General features: G+C 47.3%; 2 protein-coding genes across 2 annotated transcripts; both read right to left on the minus strand.

The window, feature by feature from the left end:
- Positions 1–6778: 6778 nt before the first annotated feature.
- Positions 6779–8011, minus strand: FOXL1 (forkhead box L1). The gene has a single exon (XM_067539962.1). The coding sequence runs from the start codon at positions 8009–8011 to the stop codon at positions 6779–6781; it is 1233 nt and encodes a 410-aa protein (XP_067396063.1).
- Positions 8012–16867: 8856 nt separating this feature from the next.
- On the minus strand, positions 16868–19065 carry FOXC2 (forkhead box C2). Its single transcript, XM_067539963.1, has one exon. The coding sequence runs from the start codon at positions 19063–19065 to the stop codon at positions 17623–17625; it is 1443 nt and encodes a 480-aa protein (XP_067396064.1). The 3' UTR covers positions 16868–17622.
- Between the last annotated feature and the right edge of the window lie 404 nt (positions 19066–19469).

Here is a 19469-nt window from a genome sequence, read left to right on the forward strand (position 1 = left end):
TACTCTGATCATTGTACAACTGAATTAGAGCACTTATAACGTGAATTAGGTCTTTGTACAGCTGATTGACCTGCATTTAGCTGTTCCAGTTTTGTGAACAAGAGCTGGAGTAAACTACCATGAGTAGCTGATCCTGTCCCCTCGTCAGCTTCAAACGAGCTTTGACTGCGACCAAGACAAATTGCAAAGAGGCAGATTCTCTGGTGTTAATCCGTGTTGCTCCGTTGACTTCAGTGGAGTTATGCTGATTCATACCAGCTGGGGATCTGGTCCAAGGAATGTATTCTTTCATCAGAATGCCAGGGATGTGTGAATGCTTCATTATCACCATTGAAGGGAATTACATGGGGCCCTATCCAAAGCCCCTTGAAGCCAGTGGAAAAATTCCCATTGACTATAATGGGCTTTGGATCAGGCCTATAACCATGTTCATTTGGGTAGTCCATACCCTTTTAAAAATCATGCCATCATCCCCTTTTCTTAGCCCGGCTACATAAGTATACGATGTGGGAATACGACACTTGTGTATTTACATCTCTCTCCAAGCAAAGGAATTTACTTAACTGGGTTTGAAGAATAATACGTGTTATGATAATAATATTATAAAGCCAACAAGTGAAGCAAACCCAACATAACCAAAAAATCTCTTCTAAGCTATTCCTTCCTCTGGGCTGCCTTGCATTTTCTGCTTCCATAAAGCTGTAAGCCTTTTAGAACATACACTTTGTTATGTCTTTATATTATACCCCGTAAAGTATCATACACATTTTCGGTGTTTAACAAATAATAATAATGAATCTTAATTCTATGTTAGTATTTTGCATAATTTTTATAACAAAGCCTGGCTACTGCTATTGTTGTTGTTGTTAATTTGTCCTTGAAGTGACGTGATTGTGATGAAATTATAATGAAAATTATTAGTATTTTGTTCTTGAAATGCATATTTATTTCTAGTGGGAAACATGCATTATTCATAACGTTGTCCAAGCCATAGAAGCCGCTCATCCAAGAAATAACTTGCAAATCCTGACCTGATTTAAAAAAATGTGGGAAAGTTTATTTATTTCTCTGTGCATTCCTGATTTGCAATGTGCTCTCTAAAAATGTCACTAAGATTTAAGCTGACTGAGCTCATGCTAAATTTAGCAACTATATTTTAAATAAACATTCTTTACACATTACTGAACTGGCTTTGAAGCTGTGTTAAAACAAATTGCATTTTCATGATCATTAACAATGTTTTACTTTGGAGCAAGCTCATGTCTAAATTGGTAATAATGTATTATCCTATGCAATCTGAAAATGTGATTTAGAGCCCAATCCTGCATTCCTTTAAGAAATACAGAATCACACCCTGCATTTATCTTCTGTAGGGCTAGTTTATTCCTTAATCCAGCAAAATTTCCTGTGTGTCCTTGATTAGATAATGGGCCCCATTCTGAAAGCCTTCTGTGCAATAAATTCACACTGAAGTCACATGGAATTCAGCATTTATAGCACTTGAAGGGTCTGTTCCTTTATAAAGAAAGCACTTAATGATTTGTCTGGCTAAAGCACTAAAAATATCTGTAGGGAGCAATTATGCAATAGCCAGACTGATGAATTACATAACCTAATAGTCCTTTTCCATCTGCAACTTCTCTAGTTCTGTGATCTCTTTTTCTTGGTCTTTGGGCTAAGATCAAATGTGCTGTCTGTTTAATATCGGATACCTTGTCCCTCGGGGACTAAGTCCTGAATGTGCAGAAGTATGGGATTTGGTAATCTACTGGCTCCTTCCCACCTCTAACTTCTGTGTTCCTTTGCCCTTTATAAACAGCTAAAGAGCAATTAGCAGGAAACTTCTGGCCTTCTGTTTGAAAAGAGATGTTATCTTATGTAATGAAACCAAGTATCTTGCTTGGCAGAGGAAGGGAAAAAAAACTATTATTTTAAATTGTAAAAAAAAAAAAAAAAAAAAAAAGTGTGATACAATTTCCGTTGTTGTTATTATTATTTATTGTTTTATTATTGTCTCACCTTGAAAGCAGCCAGGATAAGACAGCCATTCTCTTTGCTAACTGAAGGCGCCCAAAAACATCTTCTACTTGTATGTGAATACATACAATGCCTTGAGACCAACTTTAAGCAAACACACCCAGAGTATTTAATGGTTAGAAACCCACTTAAAAAGAATGAAATTCCTGATTTGTTTCATTGCACTGCTATGTGCGAATTGCAGTTCCCTTTATAGGAAACCTGTGTTTGGAATGAAGTTGTTCTGTGAACCACGTAACTCTACTGTTTACTCTGTGTGTTTCTGCAAATTAGAAGTGGCTGCATAACTCAAGAGACATGAAACCTTGATGAGTTGTGATAGTCATTCCTATCCAGTGGAATGAAAAGGCATATACACTGCCCACATAAGGAGTATTCTGGTGATACTGTATCACAGAATATTTTTCTACTTTGTTCCCAGTATTTCAGATGTAAATGTATTGCCAGGCCGGAGAGAGTTTCGGGAAGTCTGGGCTGAAGATTCCAGAGATGAGTTAAATAACGGGTGGTAGTTTCATTGTCAGCTGCTCCTTTTCTTATAGAACAGGTGTGAAAGTTTTGACAACAAATTCCAGGAATGTGTCAAGGTGCTCATCTTTGTATGCCATTTTAGGACAACGGTAAAATTTGTAAACCTTATTTCTTATTGGAGTCGTAATAGCATGGTCGACTATATACAAGTAGTGTGCATGTGAGTGAGAGAGAGAATATATGCACATATGCCCACATTGGAGTCTACATATATTACATAGCTCGCATTGTATCATTATTTTTCTTATCTTATGTAAATGGATGACACACAAAGGAAGCATACAAATAAATCATTCTATGAGCTGCCCAGCATGCTTTATTGTACATACTCTTTCTCTGTCACATACATAAGTCAGAGCCCTATTATGATTTAACTCAAATTAGTGTCACACCAATATGGCTATTGACATCACCAGTCTGTGTGAGATCAAAATTAGGCCCACTGTGTCTTTTTAAAACAGCAGCAGTGCATTGGCCACATTCCACCCCTCCAAAAAAAGAAAAGAAGGGGGGGAGGCACAATAAACATAACCCCACAGAAAATAAACCCCCACAAAATATGAAAATTAACACTTCTCCAAAAATCTGCTTGGGGACAAAAGACATCTGCTGTATGTGCTGGGCTAAATGCTAGTTTCATTTTCAACCATTAAGATGGCCTCCCTGTGGGTTCAGGCTGAAGTACTCACTGGCACCGAGAAAATAACTCAGCCATTTTCTTAATTCTTTCTCACAATACGAGGGCCAAGGGATGGCTAACAACATTGAAAGAAAGACCATTTTAAACCAATAGAAGGAAGCAATTTTTTTTTACCTAACTCACAGTTAACTTGTGGAGCTCAGTTGCAAAAGATATCACAGGGGCCCAGAGCTTGGTGGTCATGGACAAGCAGTGGTCCACAAAATCTTTCTCTGTTCTCCACAAAGAGCTGGATCGCTGGCTCAACATCCCTGCTTCACCTCCAGCCGGGACACCTGTGGAAGGAAGTGATGGCGGATCGGCCACTAGAGGCTTCTCTTTTATAAAAGGAGCTGCTGTTTCCTTCTCTAGAACCCAAAGAGAGACCTCCTACAGAATCAGAGCCAGATGACACCAGATGGAGGAAGCCACCTGCCCCATCCCACCCAGATGCTCCATACGCTAGAGGGAAAGGAACTGGGATACAAGCGGGTACCTTGGGGCCTAAGCTGTATGCTGAGGTGCCACAGAACTAGAGGGCTACAAGGGCAGAGGGTAGGCTAAGAGCCAGGGACCGGGATAGGACTGAGACCCAAGAAGTGAGTAAAATTGAATTGATCTTTTTGGTGGGGATGTTTAGCTTGTGGGGGGCGGGGGGGGCAGGGAGGGGAAATATTTTTGTGTGTGGCAATTCTCAGTCCTACACCAAAAACAATCACTCCCCCTCCCCCAAGAGAATTACTGGAGCTGCTAGAGGGATGTTTCCTAATCCCGAAGTGCAGACTGATTTGGGGGAGAGGGTCCAGTAGAGGATCTCTCTATTGAGATGTGGTCCACATGACAAAAAAAATAAGGGAACCTCTCAGATTGAGCACTGATAGGGCTAAGAAGGACACCCACAGTTAGTTACATCGGCTAGAGGATTTGGTTTGGTTGGGGTTCTTTTAGGGAAAAAAAACTCATGATTGATGGCGTAAACCAACCACTAACTGAGGGGACTAGGGGGGACATTACCATATGGGCAGGTTTGTTCTATAATTGTCCACTCTAGGATTTCTTGCACTTTCCTCTGAAACATCTGTTACTGGACATGACTGGAGACAGGATATTGAACTAGATGAGCCACTGATCTGGCCTGGCGATGCCTATTTTCCCGTGGATCCTATTCCCATCTCAGCCAAAGGCAAAACACCCACTGACTTCCATGGTTTGTACACATGCAAAATTCCTGTTGACAGCAGTGGGAGCTACGGCTGAGTCAGAACTATGCAAGGATAAAGGCATCTTCCTGGCTCTCTGTGCTGCTGTTTAAGAATGACATCACCACCCTGACCTCTAAAAAACTAATCCATGATGTCATCCACCAACCCAGACATGGGACCTCCCCCACAAGGCAGCCTATGTGTGTAGTTTGCTATAATACCTGTATCAAATTACACAAGTGGACAGCAAAGCTGAGTAATAACTTGGAAAGTAAAACTATTAACCCTTTCAGTCTCCAGGGCTCATAGCAAAGTACGATGGGGCTGTAATGGTTAAAAAGAAGTGGGTAAACTAACCTAAACTCAACTCCACACTGCCCAAATGTGAAGAGAGTAAACTCAGCTTATCCTTGGCTAGCCTGCTGTGTCTGAATCTTCACAGATCTGTCAGGCTGCTGTGATTCCTTCACAGATGTGATGTCTCCACTATGAACTACAGGATTAATCAATGCCATTATTTTTTGAATAGCATTATCTACCATTGGCATCATACTGGGTAGGTTTAAAAAAAATAAACAAGTTGTCCTGCTTACCTTTTGAAATCCCCTTTTGCAATTCAGTGACGGGCCTAAAAAGCAAATTTTCAGTGGTGGTTTTGATATTTTTAGATAAAAGGTTTGTAAATGTAACATAGATGTGGGTTTAAAAATGGATTTAAGTCTCTCTCCATGTCAGCACTACCTCCCACGGCTCAGTGACTTTTTGTACTTTCCCACATCAGATAAACTAAGAGTTATTTGCAGATTCTGGATGTCCAGCCCCTGAACTCCACATCTAAATGCAAATATCTCCGGAATAAGAAGTTAGGACATTTCAAAGAAAAGCCAGACTATTCTGTGGGGAACCGCAATGATTCTGAATCAGAGCTTTGTTGACAAGCCCAGCTCTTGCCTCAGTAGTCACTTGGTCAAGGTGTTTATTTAAGGACAGACTCCGCTCTGTGTGTATGTCTGAGAGAGAGAGAATCATTTCAGGAAACTCTGTTACCAGAAAACAATTTTACTGACTCCCTTCTTCAGCATCTTGTAATGCATTGTACAGTTAAATGCACAGTTACACAGCAAAAAATTCACTCTGAGCTATTGCTGATCCCCAAGCAGCCTGCGAGAATTAAATACTAATATTATGGTAAACGTTCAGCTCTTTCTTCTAGCGTTTTTACAACGCCTTACTTTCCTTCTTCCTTCCTCGCCACTCCCACCCTCACCACCCCACAAAGTCATTTATTTCAGCAGCCTGAACCGGAGATGATTTTTAAAGAATCAGCCATATCATTGAACAAAATACTTTATTGGATATAGGGTTGACTTCATAATGAAAGCTGAGAATAGAAAAGATTTCCAAGGGGCATTTGCCCACTAATATACAAAGAGAAAGCCTCAATATTTACAGAAAGAATAAAAAATGCTCATGACTGTCTATAATGTATCTAGGAGAAAAACCTATGGGGACAGGTTAGTTAACTGTTCTTGGTATATGTCCAGTTTGTAACTCACAGATTAAAGTTTACTGTTGTGATCAATGTGCTTTTATGTTTAGAGCATCTGGTTGCATATATAAAAAAATTGCAATTTCTCCATTCCACATCATTCACAATCTGATTTCCTCTGTAAACAGCTTGTGACAGAGACACTATCAAGATACAATAAAAACCTAAGTACTATGCAGTAAACCAGCTTGAATTCACGCCATGAATTATATACAGTGCTGATTCAAAGCAAGCAGGCCCGTACAGAAGGAAATTCCATTTGTGATTACATTGAGCTCCTATGATGTGTCATTTGTCTATACCGTTGATTTAAATTACCAGGTTGGGGTTGACAAGGCAGCATCGCAGAGATTGTTGGTGTGTGCGGAAAAATATGTGAATGAATTGCAAAATAACACACAGGCACGCAAGAAAAACACATGATTATAACTAGGGTGTGTTGGTTTTTGTTTTAACGTGAAAGCAAAGCAGTTGGAGAAAAACAGGTCTTAAAGGCATGATGGATAGGAAGAATAAAGCATCAAGTTGCTGTACTGTTTGTGGCAAAACCTCTGTAATATTTCTGGTATAGCCAACAGGGGGGGGAGGGTGGTGACCTTAAAATACATTTAGGGGGAAAATCAACCAAGAAATCTGCTCAAAAAGGAACGGTTGGAAATGCCCTAAAACCGTAATACTCTTAAGCCAGGTCAATCATTCTCGATGTTATATATATACATAAATAGATACAGGATCCGATTCGGTGTGAGTGCGGCACTGGCTATCGAACTGCATTTGTTGTCACTGAAAATTAAATACCGTCTCGGAGAAGCGAAGAGGGAAATAAGAGAGAAAGGGAATCCCGATCTGATAAAATCCACCTGGCACCTGGGACTCGAGCATCAGGGAAGCATTGAAAGCGGGGCAGACACTGGCACTGGTTGCCAGAGAGCCCCGGAGGTAGCCAGCGGGCAGGGTCTCCCAGCTTCCCTCCGCCTGCGCCTCCCCTTTGGCTGGCTGGGCTAAGATGCTGTCTATGCTGAAGCTCTTGGACTTCTCGGAGCTCTTCTGAGGTATCTGCCCCGGGCCGGCTGCAGGGCTTTGATTGGCACCTGGGGGGAGCCGGCCGGCCCCGGAGCTAGGTAGATGCTGGCCTGCCCTCTCCTCCGCCCGCGCTGTATCCTCCGCCTCCCCCTCCGAAGAGCTCTCCGCCCTGCCCCCCGCGGGCACGCTTCCGTCCTTGGAGGCAGGCGCAGGGGCCGAGGCGCACAGAGGCGCTGCGCACCTGGATGGATGGGGATGGCCCCCGGGGGCAGGGTGCCCCTCTGGGAGAGGAGGATCTGAGGAGACTGGGGCGGCCGCTGCCCGGCTGCATCTCCCAGAGCTCGCCTGGTTCTCGCCGTCCTCCTCTGCTAGGGCCAGTGCATCCCCAGAGTCGTCCTCCTCCTCCTCCTCCTCCTCCTCGCCGCAGGCTGCCCCCCGGCTCCCCGCTGCCGCCGGGTCCTTTCTCCCCCCACCAGCTCGGTGGCCGGCAGCCGGCCCCTCCTCCGCCTCTGCTTTGCTCCTCGTCTCCTGGGAGCCTGCGGCTTTGGTCTTCCTTTTCCTGCGCCTGTAGTTCCCGTTCTCAAACATATCCAGGCAGCGGGGGTCCAGGGTCCAGTAGCTGCCTTTGCCGGGCCGGCCCTTCTCCCGGGGCACCTTGACGAAGCACTGGTTGAGGGAGAGGTTGTGGCGGATGCTGTTCTGCCAGCCCTGCTTGTTGTCGTGGTAGAAAGGGAAGCGCTCCATGATGAACTGGTAGATGCCGTTGAGAGTCACCTTCTGGTCCGGAGCCTCCTTGATGGCCATGGCGATGAGCGCGATGTAGCTGTAGGGAGGTTTCTGGGGAGGGTCCTGCCTGGAGAGCAGGCTGGTGGATGCGAAGCCCAGAGAGGCAGGCAGCCCAGCCCTGTCCGCCCCGTACAGATAGACCATGGAGGAGCCATTGAGCTGGCTGCTGATGGGAAGTAAGTGGCTGCTGAAAACGTGGTTCATCGTGGAGGCGTTTTCGCTCCGGATCTTTGGAGATCAGAGACGGGAAAGGACAAGGCAAAACCCCTTGCAAGAGTCCACCAGAGGAGCAGTTGGTGTGAGCTCAGACCCCAGCCCTGCCTCCAGCATCTCCTTCTGCCTCTGTCCCTGCTTCATAGCTCTTTTTTTTTATAAAAAAAAAAGTTAAATAATTGTTGTAAGTTTGCTATTATATGTTGACTTAGCACTGGAAAATAAATTGTCTCCGATAAACAGTCGTTTGTGTTCTCAGCCCACCCACATTAATTAAAATATCATTGCTACACAACTCCGAGCTCGCTCCACGTGTCTCCCTGGTACCAGCCAATGGTTCCCCGGGCTTTTCCTTCATTTGTTTATAGCATTAGTCTGTTGATAAGTCTGCCCACCCAAGTCGAATCAAGCTGTGTTTATTTGGAAAAATTTCCGGGCACCCAATATATAAACGCACTGATCTGATGTTTGAAATATCACGTCCACCCTTTGACGCTGCGAGCACACACAGTCAGCAAGGCAGGATGTACGCCGCTGGAGCTCGGAGAGAGAAAGGGCAGAAACTCCGGGATAAAGGGGAATTTGTTTCCTGAAAGTATCAATACGGAGGAAAAGAGGCAATGAAAGGCGGGAGCTGCAAGGCAGAATCCAGGGGCCTGTCTCTTTCCAAGTGGAGAGCAGGGATGGATCCCCAACGGGTGTAAATCAACGTAGCTCCACTGATTTACACCCGCTGTGGAGTTGGCTATTGCCGTCAAAGCAGCAGGGACTGCATCTGAGACCCCCACCTAGACATCCAAGCTGCCACGTACCCCCAGGTTTGCGTGACCGATCCAGTAGAAAGGATGTCGCATCGCTTCCCCACGCTCTGTGTCACTGGCTTCAGAGACGCTCTCGAATCAGGTGTATGCTCCTCTGATCGCTGCCATTTGGAAGGGATGCCCGTACAAAGTGTTGGGGGTACGTTCTCTATCACCCCCGGGGCGAGAGTCCCCCACTGAGTAGTGAAATCCTAAATTATGTCTTCAGACCTCAGGCATGAGGGTGCAGACGCAGCGTGAGGGTGTGTGCAAGGGGACCCACGTTAACACAATCCTCTTCGAGGAACCAGAATGGAAGGGGGGGGGTTATGATTATTTGGGGGTCACAGTGGGATTGCAACCAGCAACGGGCTCCATAAAAGGAGAAGTTGGCAGGCGTTAGGGGGAGGTTTAGTATTTGTGAATGCAGGCCTGTTGCTTTATATTATGTACTTTCCTGTTTATACCAAGGAGGGGGATTATAACAACTTTACAAGTGCACACAGCTGGCCGGTGATTACATTAGGCATTTTGTGATGCTCTTTTTCGTGTAAACGTCCAGGGTTTTATTTTTTTGGTTATTTACTGATGTAACGATTTTAATCAAAGGTACTAGATGGGTCCGAATCAGACAGAGGTGTCAGCTGATCAATCAGGCAGATAAAGGGACCCCCACTGAGCCTGGCACCTCAGGCTGTGAAACTGACAGTCCCCTCGGTATTATTTTTGTGGGTTAAAAAGGACAGATGCTTAGGGCCAGTTTTTAAAGCAGAGGATCTGCTAAATAACGATGCTACGAGATGGCCCATGGAAACTGACTGTAAGATAGGAACCGAGGCATTTTTAGGAAGCCCTGTAAAGGTAGATCTGAATCCGGGTTTTGTTCTGATGTTAGGTTCCCTTAGAGGCTGTTTGCCTGCTACCTCTTCTGGAGGCAAAGTGTGCTCAGAAGGAAACTCGGCCAGGTCTCGGATAGGGTTTGATCCAAACTGGGAGGAGTAAAAGGCTCTCGTGGACTTCCGTGGGCTTTGCGTCGAGCCAATGAACTTTTAACGCGAGCACTCGGCTGAGTCGAGCAAGCAGGATTTGGCCTCCGCCGGTAACTTCTAAAAGTTATCGGGGAAAATTACCTGTGCCATTAGAAACCAGGGCCCCGATCCTTGGTAAAGCTATTGACTCGAATGGGACTTTTGTCTGAATGCAAGACGGGCCGTGATTCCGCCAGAAGCATAATACTGCGTTTTAAAAGGCTGGCTGGGAATTCCCGTGAGGTTATGCCCCCCCTTCCCCGCCCCATGGGCCCAGCGGGAGATCAGGTTTCTTCACCACTTCGGGTTTCATTCCTGCATTTTCAGAAGAATCCAGCAGGGGTTCAGATTAACAGCTGGAGTAAGAAACCCTCTCGTTTTGGATTTGCAAATTACTATTTTTAAAGCGGGTTCATCTTTTGTTGTGGATTGGGACATCGCTTCCACCGAGTCTGCTTAGTCAATCTCTGCTTTCAGGCACGCCTTCGGGGAATTACACCAGAGGGAAACCCATCGAGCCTATTTAACACGGCCCATTTCAGCCTGTAAACTGCACACACTTCCATTTGCTAGTCCATAGGCCGACCTATATTAGCAAGTGCCCGACACTCCCAGTGGCTCTATGATTGTCCATATCCAGTGTGTGCAAAAAAAAAACGCGGGGGGAAGGGGGTTGGCTCCGTTTAGAAATCAATTCTCGTAAGCATCTCTTCGTTAAACATTATTTCACATAAAACTTCCTTGTAAAGCGGGCTCTGGGCATTATGGTTCGAGCCCAGCTGCTTTCAGTCATCTGACACTGTGTCGACATCCGCAGTGGAGATTTTAAACGCGAGATCAACGTCGCTTCTTCCCCCCCCCCCTCCCACCCCCCCCAGGCTTTATTTAAATTCTCACAGACTCTAGTGCGTCTCCTTGAGAAATCCAAGCAAGAAATATTAAAATAATAAATACTCCCGTAGATGGCAGTGGGCCCGGAACACGCACTCACACGGCCCCACTTTTGGTACATAGCTGCGAGGAATCCCTCGGGTGGAAAACACAGACATTCGTCTCGCGTTGAAAGCTCCCACTCTGGATGGTCCTAGCAGCTCCTTCGTTACCCTCTCCTGCTTCCTGACCTCAGGCAGTCCCGAAACTCGGGACATTGTCTGTGTGGGTGCAGCCAGGGAAGTCTCTTGTCATCCGAGCCGCTCTCGTTATTCAGAGCTGACCACGGTGCAGGGCTGGGAGTGAGTGGTCCAGAGGGAACTAGGTGGGTTGAACTTCCTTTTTTTTTTCAGGCTGGGCACAGGAATCAATACCTGTGCCTCGTCCCAGGAGCTTTAGAGACTCCTGAATGGACTTTCGCGTCCCTACAACTGGGAATCGGGGCCCTTAAAGGAAGCAGCCCGGAGGGAGACTGTCAAAGCCGGGAGACACACTGTGATCACTAGAAGAGAGCAGAGACCGAGGTGTAGTAAGAGCTGGCGTTTCCCCCAGGAAGTCCCCTGCCCGTTATTAAAAATGGTCCGTCGCCATGCCTAGGCACCCGGCTAAAAGTGATCCGCTGTGTACAGGTGTTCAGCGCTAGCCACCCCAGCCTGCCCACGTCGATCTACATCGGCCCCTAGGCTGACTCCCCAGCTCTCCAGGCCTTGACAGCATTGGAACTGAGGCTCTGCATCTCAGCCCCTCGCGCAGCAAAGTTTGTGCTCGGTGTCAAACTAGAAGGGGAAACAGTTCGCCCTTTGCCAGATGCAAACCGGATGTCCACGCCGCTTTACAGCTGCCTCTGCCAGGCACTTTCTACCTAACGCCTGTGCGTTTCTTTCTCCGCCCCCCGCTCGTGGGCTCCACGTTCTCCAGAGTCCATCCCAGTCAGGGGAAAGCCACGACCAAGAAAACACCCCTGGGGCTCGCCACACGATGCTAAAAAGGAAGCCATGCTCGCTGGGACGTCCAGATATGTGTGCAAACCGGGCACGTAACGAGCATGTGATCTTCATTGGTGCGGAGGGGCTCTTGTTTTTGGAGTTCCTAACGTGACTGCATTCAGTACAATGGAAATTCGCTGGTGTCTTGCTCGGATTGGCAGAACTGGAGCAGATAGATACACCGTCCCAAGAGCTCTTGCTCCTGAACATACACTTTTCTGATCACAACTCCCAGCCAACCGCTGGAGCTCTTTGCTAGGGGGTGGTGTGAAGGCCAAAAGCACAACTGAGTTCCAGAAAGAATTAGACACGTTCAGAGAAGGCAGGTCCCTCAAGGACTATTAGCCAAGATGGTCATAGAGGCAGCCCCATGCTCTGGGTCTCCCTAAACCGGGACAGAATCTGGGAATAGAAGACAGGGGAAAGCTCACTAAATTGCCTTCTTCTGTTCATTGTCTTGAAAGCATCTGGCACCGGGGCAGACAGGACGCCGGGCTAGATGAACCGTTCTTATTTTCTGATGAATTAAAGGTCCTGGAAAATTGGGCGAGATCAGTTCTGACCCCCGAGCCCTGCAGATTTGACGAGCCAAGCAATTTGGGGATTAAAATGTGTTGCTGGTGCGACGTGTCCGCCCACACTCCTCTTTAGCCCAAATAAAACCCAGGTTTTTCGGGGTCCGGTGGAGTTGAAATCCACGGGACAGCGACTTCCCTGGTAGGAGCAGATCTTGGCCCTGGTTGGTCGTATTTGAGCACAACTCCCTCATGGATGTCTCACTGATGTCTTTGGGGCGTTGTGTCCGAGCAAAGGTTATATAGGACCGGCCCCTCAGTGCTGCCCTGGGATTTGTTGGTCCCTCACCTCTAATCCAGAACGATCCTGCAAGGTGCCAAGCACCGGATCTGTCCCCTATTGAGGATTACAGGTGACAGTGGCGTGACCCCATAACGCGAGCAGGGATGGGAGGGTATTCTGGCTGGCGGAACGATGCGCTAGATCATCCGCAACCGGTGGTGCATGGCCGGGATTACTTTAGATGCTGCACAACGCACATCCACCGACCCGGCTCCCATCCAACCCAATCAGAGACCTGTCATTGGCTTCGTTAGGGCGGGATCCAGCTCCTGCCCTCCCCAGCAAAGCCCCGTGAATCAATCATTTCAGAAAGAGCTACACTGTCCCACACTATTGTTGTGAACACCCTGGGGGGTGAGGGGGTACCAGCGATATCTGTCTGCTTGTTTGTTACTCTCACCGAGCAAGAATCCAGACAATGGGAGTGAACAGTTTAAAGATTCACATTGTGTTATTTTTAGCACTGCTCTAATCCCCCTGGATGCTTTAAACCACCTACGGGACGGGACAAGAATCCAGATCGGTTTAAAGTCCTTTCTTGTTTTGTTGTGTGTGTGTGTGTAAAAAGGGACCTTTTAAAACAATCCACCAACATCTGAACAAACCCGTGATTAGATTCGCTTTTACAGCAAGCATTTCAGCCAGGGTTAGGGGGAGCACGCCGATTGCTTTTATAAATGATTCAGGGCAATACTTAACACTAAAAGAAACGGAGGCAAGCGACCGTCCGGATAGCTCGGGTTCTCTTTAAAAAGTCTGTGTCTACAGATTTAAACAGGAGTTCGCTCTGGTTCCCCTGCGTGACTGAACGTCGAAACTATCTTTGCCGGGGGAAAAAAAAATCTCCAAGGAAATGCTGGAGTCTGTTTTCTGCTCGAAGGTTATCAAATACAGTGCAGGGGGAAGGCAGAGGTAAAAATGCTACAGCTGTTTCCAAAGAGAGATAAGGATGAAATCTGATCGTTAAAAGGGGGGGGGGGTTAAGCATTTAAACATAAAATCCTACATGCTTAGTACCACCAGATTCCGGGTGATAGATTGAACTGAAAACCTCTTGGTGTTTTTCAGCATAGTTCAGAGTTAATATTGTCCGTTTGTATGGAAAATAATACACCTACTTGCCTGCTTCTTAGATGGAATATCTCACTCCGGTACATGGACAAATCACGCTTTGATTTTAGTTGTTTGCTAGGTGTTATTATCAGGTAATTATTCTGTTCGGTTTTCCTTTTTTTTTTTTTTTAATAAAAAACAAATAAGGAATCAACATTAGCATTCCCATATTATGCACGGGGGAAAAAAGGTTTAAAAAGAGAGCACACGACTGAAAATTGACATGGGTCTGCTCAAAGCCTCAAGGCGTGCAAATCTCCTGTGAGATCGAGGGTCCAATCTCACGAATTTTATACGGGGAACAAATTTCTGAGCCCAAAATGCTGCCATCAACTAATAGGAAATTAGCTGGCTGCTGAAACGCTGCCATTTTCCAACGCCAGATCATCGCAGCCTGGAGAAAAGGAGCTGGGAGTCCTGAGATAGACATTTTAAGTGCTTTCTTTTCCCGAGGATTTAAAAAAAAAATTTAATATGACGTGGTGTTGCAGAAAGTCAACCAGCCAGAAGAGAACCCCGGGAGACAGAGACAAGGATTTATTGGACGAAGTGAGATGAATGCAAATAAAGTAAAAATAATTGCAATGCTTTTTACTATTACTATTACTATTCTCCTTCGGGGCTTTGTTTGGTTTTACATTATAGCCGCGACCAGGCGGGCAGGACTCGCTATTGTGTCTGGAAAACAACTCAAGCCTCGACTAGAATGAAGCTCTGGAAAATCGAACAAGAGGATGCTCTCCTAGCAGGCTCTCCACGTCCTGCACAGTCCATCCAGGGTGTTGCATTGGGACCTTCTGCTCTGTGCGGCTGCACTGTGTCCGATGTCACTCTGGAACTGTCCAGCAAAGAGCAAGTTCCCGGAGAACAGCAGCAGGCGTGTCAAATGCCAGTGCAGGGAAATTCCTGCGGGCAGCAGCAAGCGTCTGCCCTCTTGGGAGAAAACAGGCGCACCTGGCTCTGGCAATAGCCTCAGGAGGTCACTATCTTTATCCCACCGGATTTTAGTAAAAGGCGATTGCAATACAACAAGAAAGGGCTGCAAGTCTGGAAGTCGTGTTGGCTCATCAGCACGTAGGCATCCACACTGTGCCAGCCTGAGAATCCCACACGCGGTCCCGTCGCTTTCCCCAGGGTTTACTCAAGTCCCAGTCTCTGCTGAATCCCCACCAGTGGCCTAGCGTTGTGTGTGCCCTTCAGATAAACAAGGAAAAGTCTAAAGGCCGAATTCTCTGGCCCATTAAGGACAGCAGGAGGTCACATCACCTGTGCCTGCAACCCCATTCTCCACCCCAGAAGCCCCACGTTTTGTAGAGGAAATCTGAGCCGGGTAACTCTGGTTCAAGCGAGGAACCTGTTCTGGAGAAGCGGCATATTTAATGTTAGTGCCCAGGGATATTCCTCTACCTGCCTCTCACACACACTGGTACAGGGGATCCTCACAGCCCGCCTTCTCCCCATTAAAGAAGAAGCAGCTGACTTTCAGCTCACTGCTGATAATGTACAGAACAACGCTATAAGTCTGTTGCTTTACAGTGCAAAAAAAAAAAAATCAATTAAGCGAAAAATCTCCACAGCTTAGTTTTAAGAAGGGGAGAGGATTTGGAGGGGTAGGCAGGGGAGGAGAGGGTATTTGCTGCTCTGTTTTTCTTCCTCCCCCCTTTGCTCTTTTAAGACAACAACAACAAAACTCGAGAATTTGGCAAAAGAACTCAGGTTTTATGGGAATGCTGCTTAAATACAGCACACATGATTCCTATGGGCCACCTTTCACTTAAACCAAGAGCATCTATGCACTCTGCCAGAATTGCACAGCATATGGTATTTGCCGGGTCCCAATCAATTCATGTCATATGTCTGCCATGCACTGTATCTTCTCTACCCATCCTTCTATTCACTTTTTCGTCCTAAGAGGTGTCGGGTTTGGTTTTTATGGGAGAGGATCTGGGATTTGCCTCCCCTCCACAGCACCATTTATTGGGCTGCACTTACATGCGGTGACTCCCCGTATCAATGCTTTCTGTGAATCTTTACAGCCAGCACATCAGTTCGTTAGGGAATTGGGTTAATACGATTGAAATTAACTTGATAGAAACAAGCTGCATTTGAAAACGCTCCCAAAGGCCATTTTTATCTAAAGGCTGCTTCATTCTTTAGCAGCATGCCAGACAAGACAGGGGGTCGTATTTGTATTATTCCTAAAACGCTTATCCACTGCATTTCTGAAGCGTGTTAAAGTTGCTTGGAAGAGATCGGATGGAAGAGAAGGCTGATGGCTTTAACGTATCTGCTGTCAGTCCCAGATATTTATAATGAGAGTTCGGATTGAAGAGAGGAGCGGAAGGTAAATAAATACAGTCAAATGAAGATAGATCTTCTGTACAAGCAAGGAATGAAAAGAGAAAGCGTTCAGACAGTTCTGTAAAGCCACCCTAATATTAGTTTTCTGAGATAGTTATTAGGACTTCATAATGAATCCAGATCAAAGGATCGTTTTTATTAACCCCGCAGGATGTTATTAATTTATTCTTCCTACAAACTGTAATTTTTGTTTGTTTGTTTTAACGTGTCAACAGTCTGCCTAGGATCTTGGTGCAGAACTGAGAGATAACTGACTAAATGCAAAGCACCTCACAAGGTTTACACCCCAGAAGGTGAATAAAACTGTCAATAAATAGATTAAAATAAAAGCGATTAATCAGACCCTTTCCTGATTACGAGTCTTTCACTCACAGAGTTTGAGGATTCGAGAATCTCACTCGAGTTTAAAACTGGCAAAGTGTCTTGTATTCGCAAAGTGTTCTGCAAATCTGCAGATACTGGGAAGCACCTTTCCACTAACCCAGGAATGCCTTCAAGGTTTTCATTTTCAGCTATACTATTTTGTCTGCATCAGATCGTCATGTGAACTGAGCCTTTGTTAACTAAATAATAATAATAGTAATAAACCTTCAGGCTCCAAGAAATCTATTTTGTTTTAACATCAACGTGTTCCAAGTTTTTTGCCTGGGGGGGGGGGGGGGGAAGGATCAGGAAAAACTGCAAACACACACACATGCGCCAGACTTTTGAGCAGAAAAAAAACAACAACATGGATTTATTTTAAGGTAAGTACAACAATCAAGACCACATAAGACAAACAAACGTGAAGCAAAATAAAACAAATAGTTCTCAGGAATGGTCAGGGTAGAGACTATTATACAAAACACCACACGTCGTAAATTTAAAAAAAAAAAAAAAAGTATCATATACTTTGTCTTTTTTTCCCCCAAAAATCCACCAACAAAAAAAATAAATTATTTCCTCGTCTCGTAAAAAGAACAGCTCTAAATAGAAATTCTATTGCATAATTGTACAAAAAAAAAAGAGGGGTGGGGAGGGGGGAGAAATCACTTGTAATTAATTTGGCTGTTAGGAATTGTTGGGCAACATACAAAAATAATAATCCAGTGAACTCAACTTTAAATATTATATTAATGGCTCTGAAAATTAGCCTGACTAGAAATCCACACATTTTACAGCACAATAAGAGAACTTAAAAATACCCAGGACATTTTATATATATATATATATATATATAATTTTCTTTAAAATCGTATAATGATCGCTGTGATATTGGTCCATAAGTTACTTTCCGAGACCTCCTATACTTTAGCATATACATTTGCCACTTTGTTTCGATAGCTATATATATATATATATTTTAAAGACATCCCTTTTCAAGTAGAATTTACTTGTCTGGAATTTAAAGATGACGGAGAAGAATTAAGGGTCGGTTTCCCAGGTCCGCTTAGAGGTTGTAAAAGTATTTCCTTAGGCAGTCTGAAGTGTTTGTGTCTGTCTGTATTTATGTTAATTGCCCTCCCCAGGAGGAGAGTCAATGCTAATCAATACTTAGTGCAGTCATAGGAATAGGGGGTGGCGTGGCGGTATATGGAGGGCGTGGATCTATAGGGGATCTGACAGCTTGGGTTCCCGCTCACCTGATGCTCGTTGAGGGGCGAGTTCTCGATCCCCAGCCGGTGGGAGCTGAACATCTCCCGGACGGTCGGAAAAGTCTGCTGCTGGGAGCCGAAGGCGTGCCCGGAGAGATGGCTCAACTCCGGGCTGGGGTTGAGGTACCAAGAGGCGGCCGGCTGGCCGGGCCCGCCGCTGGGAGGCGGGTGGCTGGAAGTCAGCGCGCTCTCCTGGCCGGGGGCCAGGTTCATGGTGGCCAGGGGCGAGGAGGTGGCGCTGGGATGCTCCGAGAGGGCTTCTTCCAGCGTGGCGCTGGAGGGGCCGCCGCACAGGTGGCCCGAGCGCTCCCCGGCGTAGAGGCTCATGGCCCGCATGCTGCAGTGGTAGCTCCCGCTAGGATCCATGGCCTGGCTGCACGCCTGGCTGTAGAGGGCCGGCTGCGCCTGGGGCGGGTAGCCGACGGGCAGCGAAGCCCCCAGCCCGGCCCCCGTCCTGCCGGAGGCGGCGGCGCCGGCCGGGCTGAGCTCCCGGGGGGGAGAAGTCCGCAGGGTCATGATGTTCTCCACGCTGAAGCCGGGCAGCCCGTTGCTGGAGGGGCCCGGCTGGTGCTCGGCGAGGGAGCCCTCGGTGGAGCCCGACGGGGTGGTGGAGGAGGAGGCCAGGCTGCGGGGGCTGGCCGGGCTGAGCGTCTCCACCTTGGGGACCACCGGCAGCTCGGGCGAGGAGGAGGCCTCGCTCTTGACCACCACTTTCCTCTCGCCCGGCCCGGCCGCCTCCGGGGGCCTCTCGGGGGCTTTGGGCAGCTCCTTGGGGTGGCGGGGGGCGGCCTCGGGCGGCTCCTTCTCGCGGGGCACGTCTCTCTTCTTGAAGCGGCGGCGGCGGCGCAGGAAGCTGCCGTTCTCGAACATGTTGTAGGAGTCCGGGTCCAGCGTCCAGTAGCTGCCCTTGCCCGGCTTCTTGTCGTCCCGCGGCACCTTGACGAAGCACTCGTTGAGCGAGAGGTTGTGGCGGATGCTGTTCTGCCAGCCCTGCTTGTTCTCCCGGTAGAAGGGGAAGCGCTCCATGATGAACTGGTAAATCCCGTTCAGGGTGATCTTCTTATCCGGGGCGTTCTGGATGGCCATGGTGATGAGGGCGATGTAGCTGTAGGGCGGCTTCACCAGGTCCTTGGGGGCGGCCGGCTGGTGGGGGTGGTGGTACGGCCCGTAGGAGCGGCCCATGCCCGGGGCGTACTGCTCCGGGTGGCCCGAGTAGACGCCCATGGAGCTGGCCATGCTGCCGTAGCTCCCCGCGCCGCGGTAGTAACTCTGCTCGCTCAAGTAAGGCACCACTCCCAAGGCGTTGGGGTCGGAGACGGAGTAGCGAGCCTGCATGGTGCCCCCGGGGCTCCCCCAGGTCGCGAGAAGTCACCCGGGAAAGGGGGAGGGGGAGGGAGGAAAGGGGGGCAGGGAGGGGGGGGCCTCACCCCACTTGGGATTCCTCTGCAGAGGAGGGAGAAGGAGAGAGTCTCAAACACCAGCTGCCCAAATCCAAAAGGCGGGTTTAGCAGCAGTAAATCAGCAGCATCCTTGAGAGTCGCGGGCAGCGCGGAGAGATCGGAGTGTGTGTCTCTCTCTCAACGGTGTTTTGTTTTTTTTTGGGGGGGGGGGTAGTTGCGGGTTTGGTTTTTGTTTCAGAGGTGGTCAACGCTGCTGCTCGCAGAGAGGAATAATTCTCGCAGGCAAAGAAAAGTCTTGGGAGGGAGGGGAAAAAAAAAGAAAAAGAAAAAGAAAAAAAA

The sequence above is a fragment of the Emydura macquarii genome, unplaced genomic scaffold, assembly GCF_026122565.2.
Source record: "Emydura macquarii macquarii isolate MOO-44397 ecotype Brisbane River unplaced genomic scaffold, CSIRO-AGI_Emac_v2 contig_561, whole genome shotgun sequence".
NCBI lineage: Eukaryota > Metazoa > Chordata > Testudines > Chelidae > Emydura > Emydura macquarii.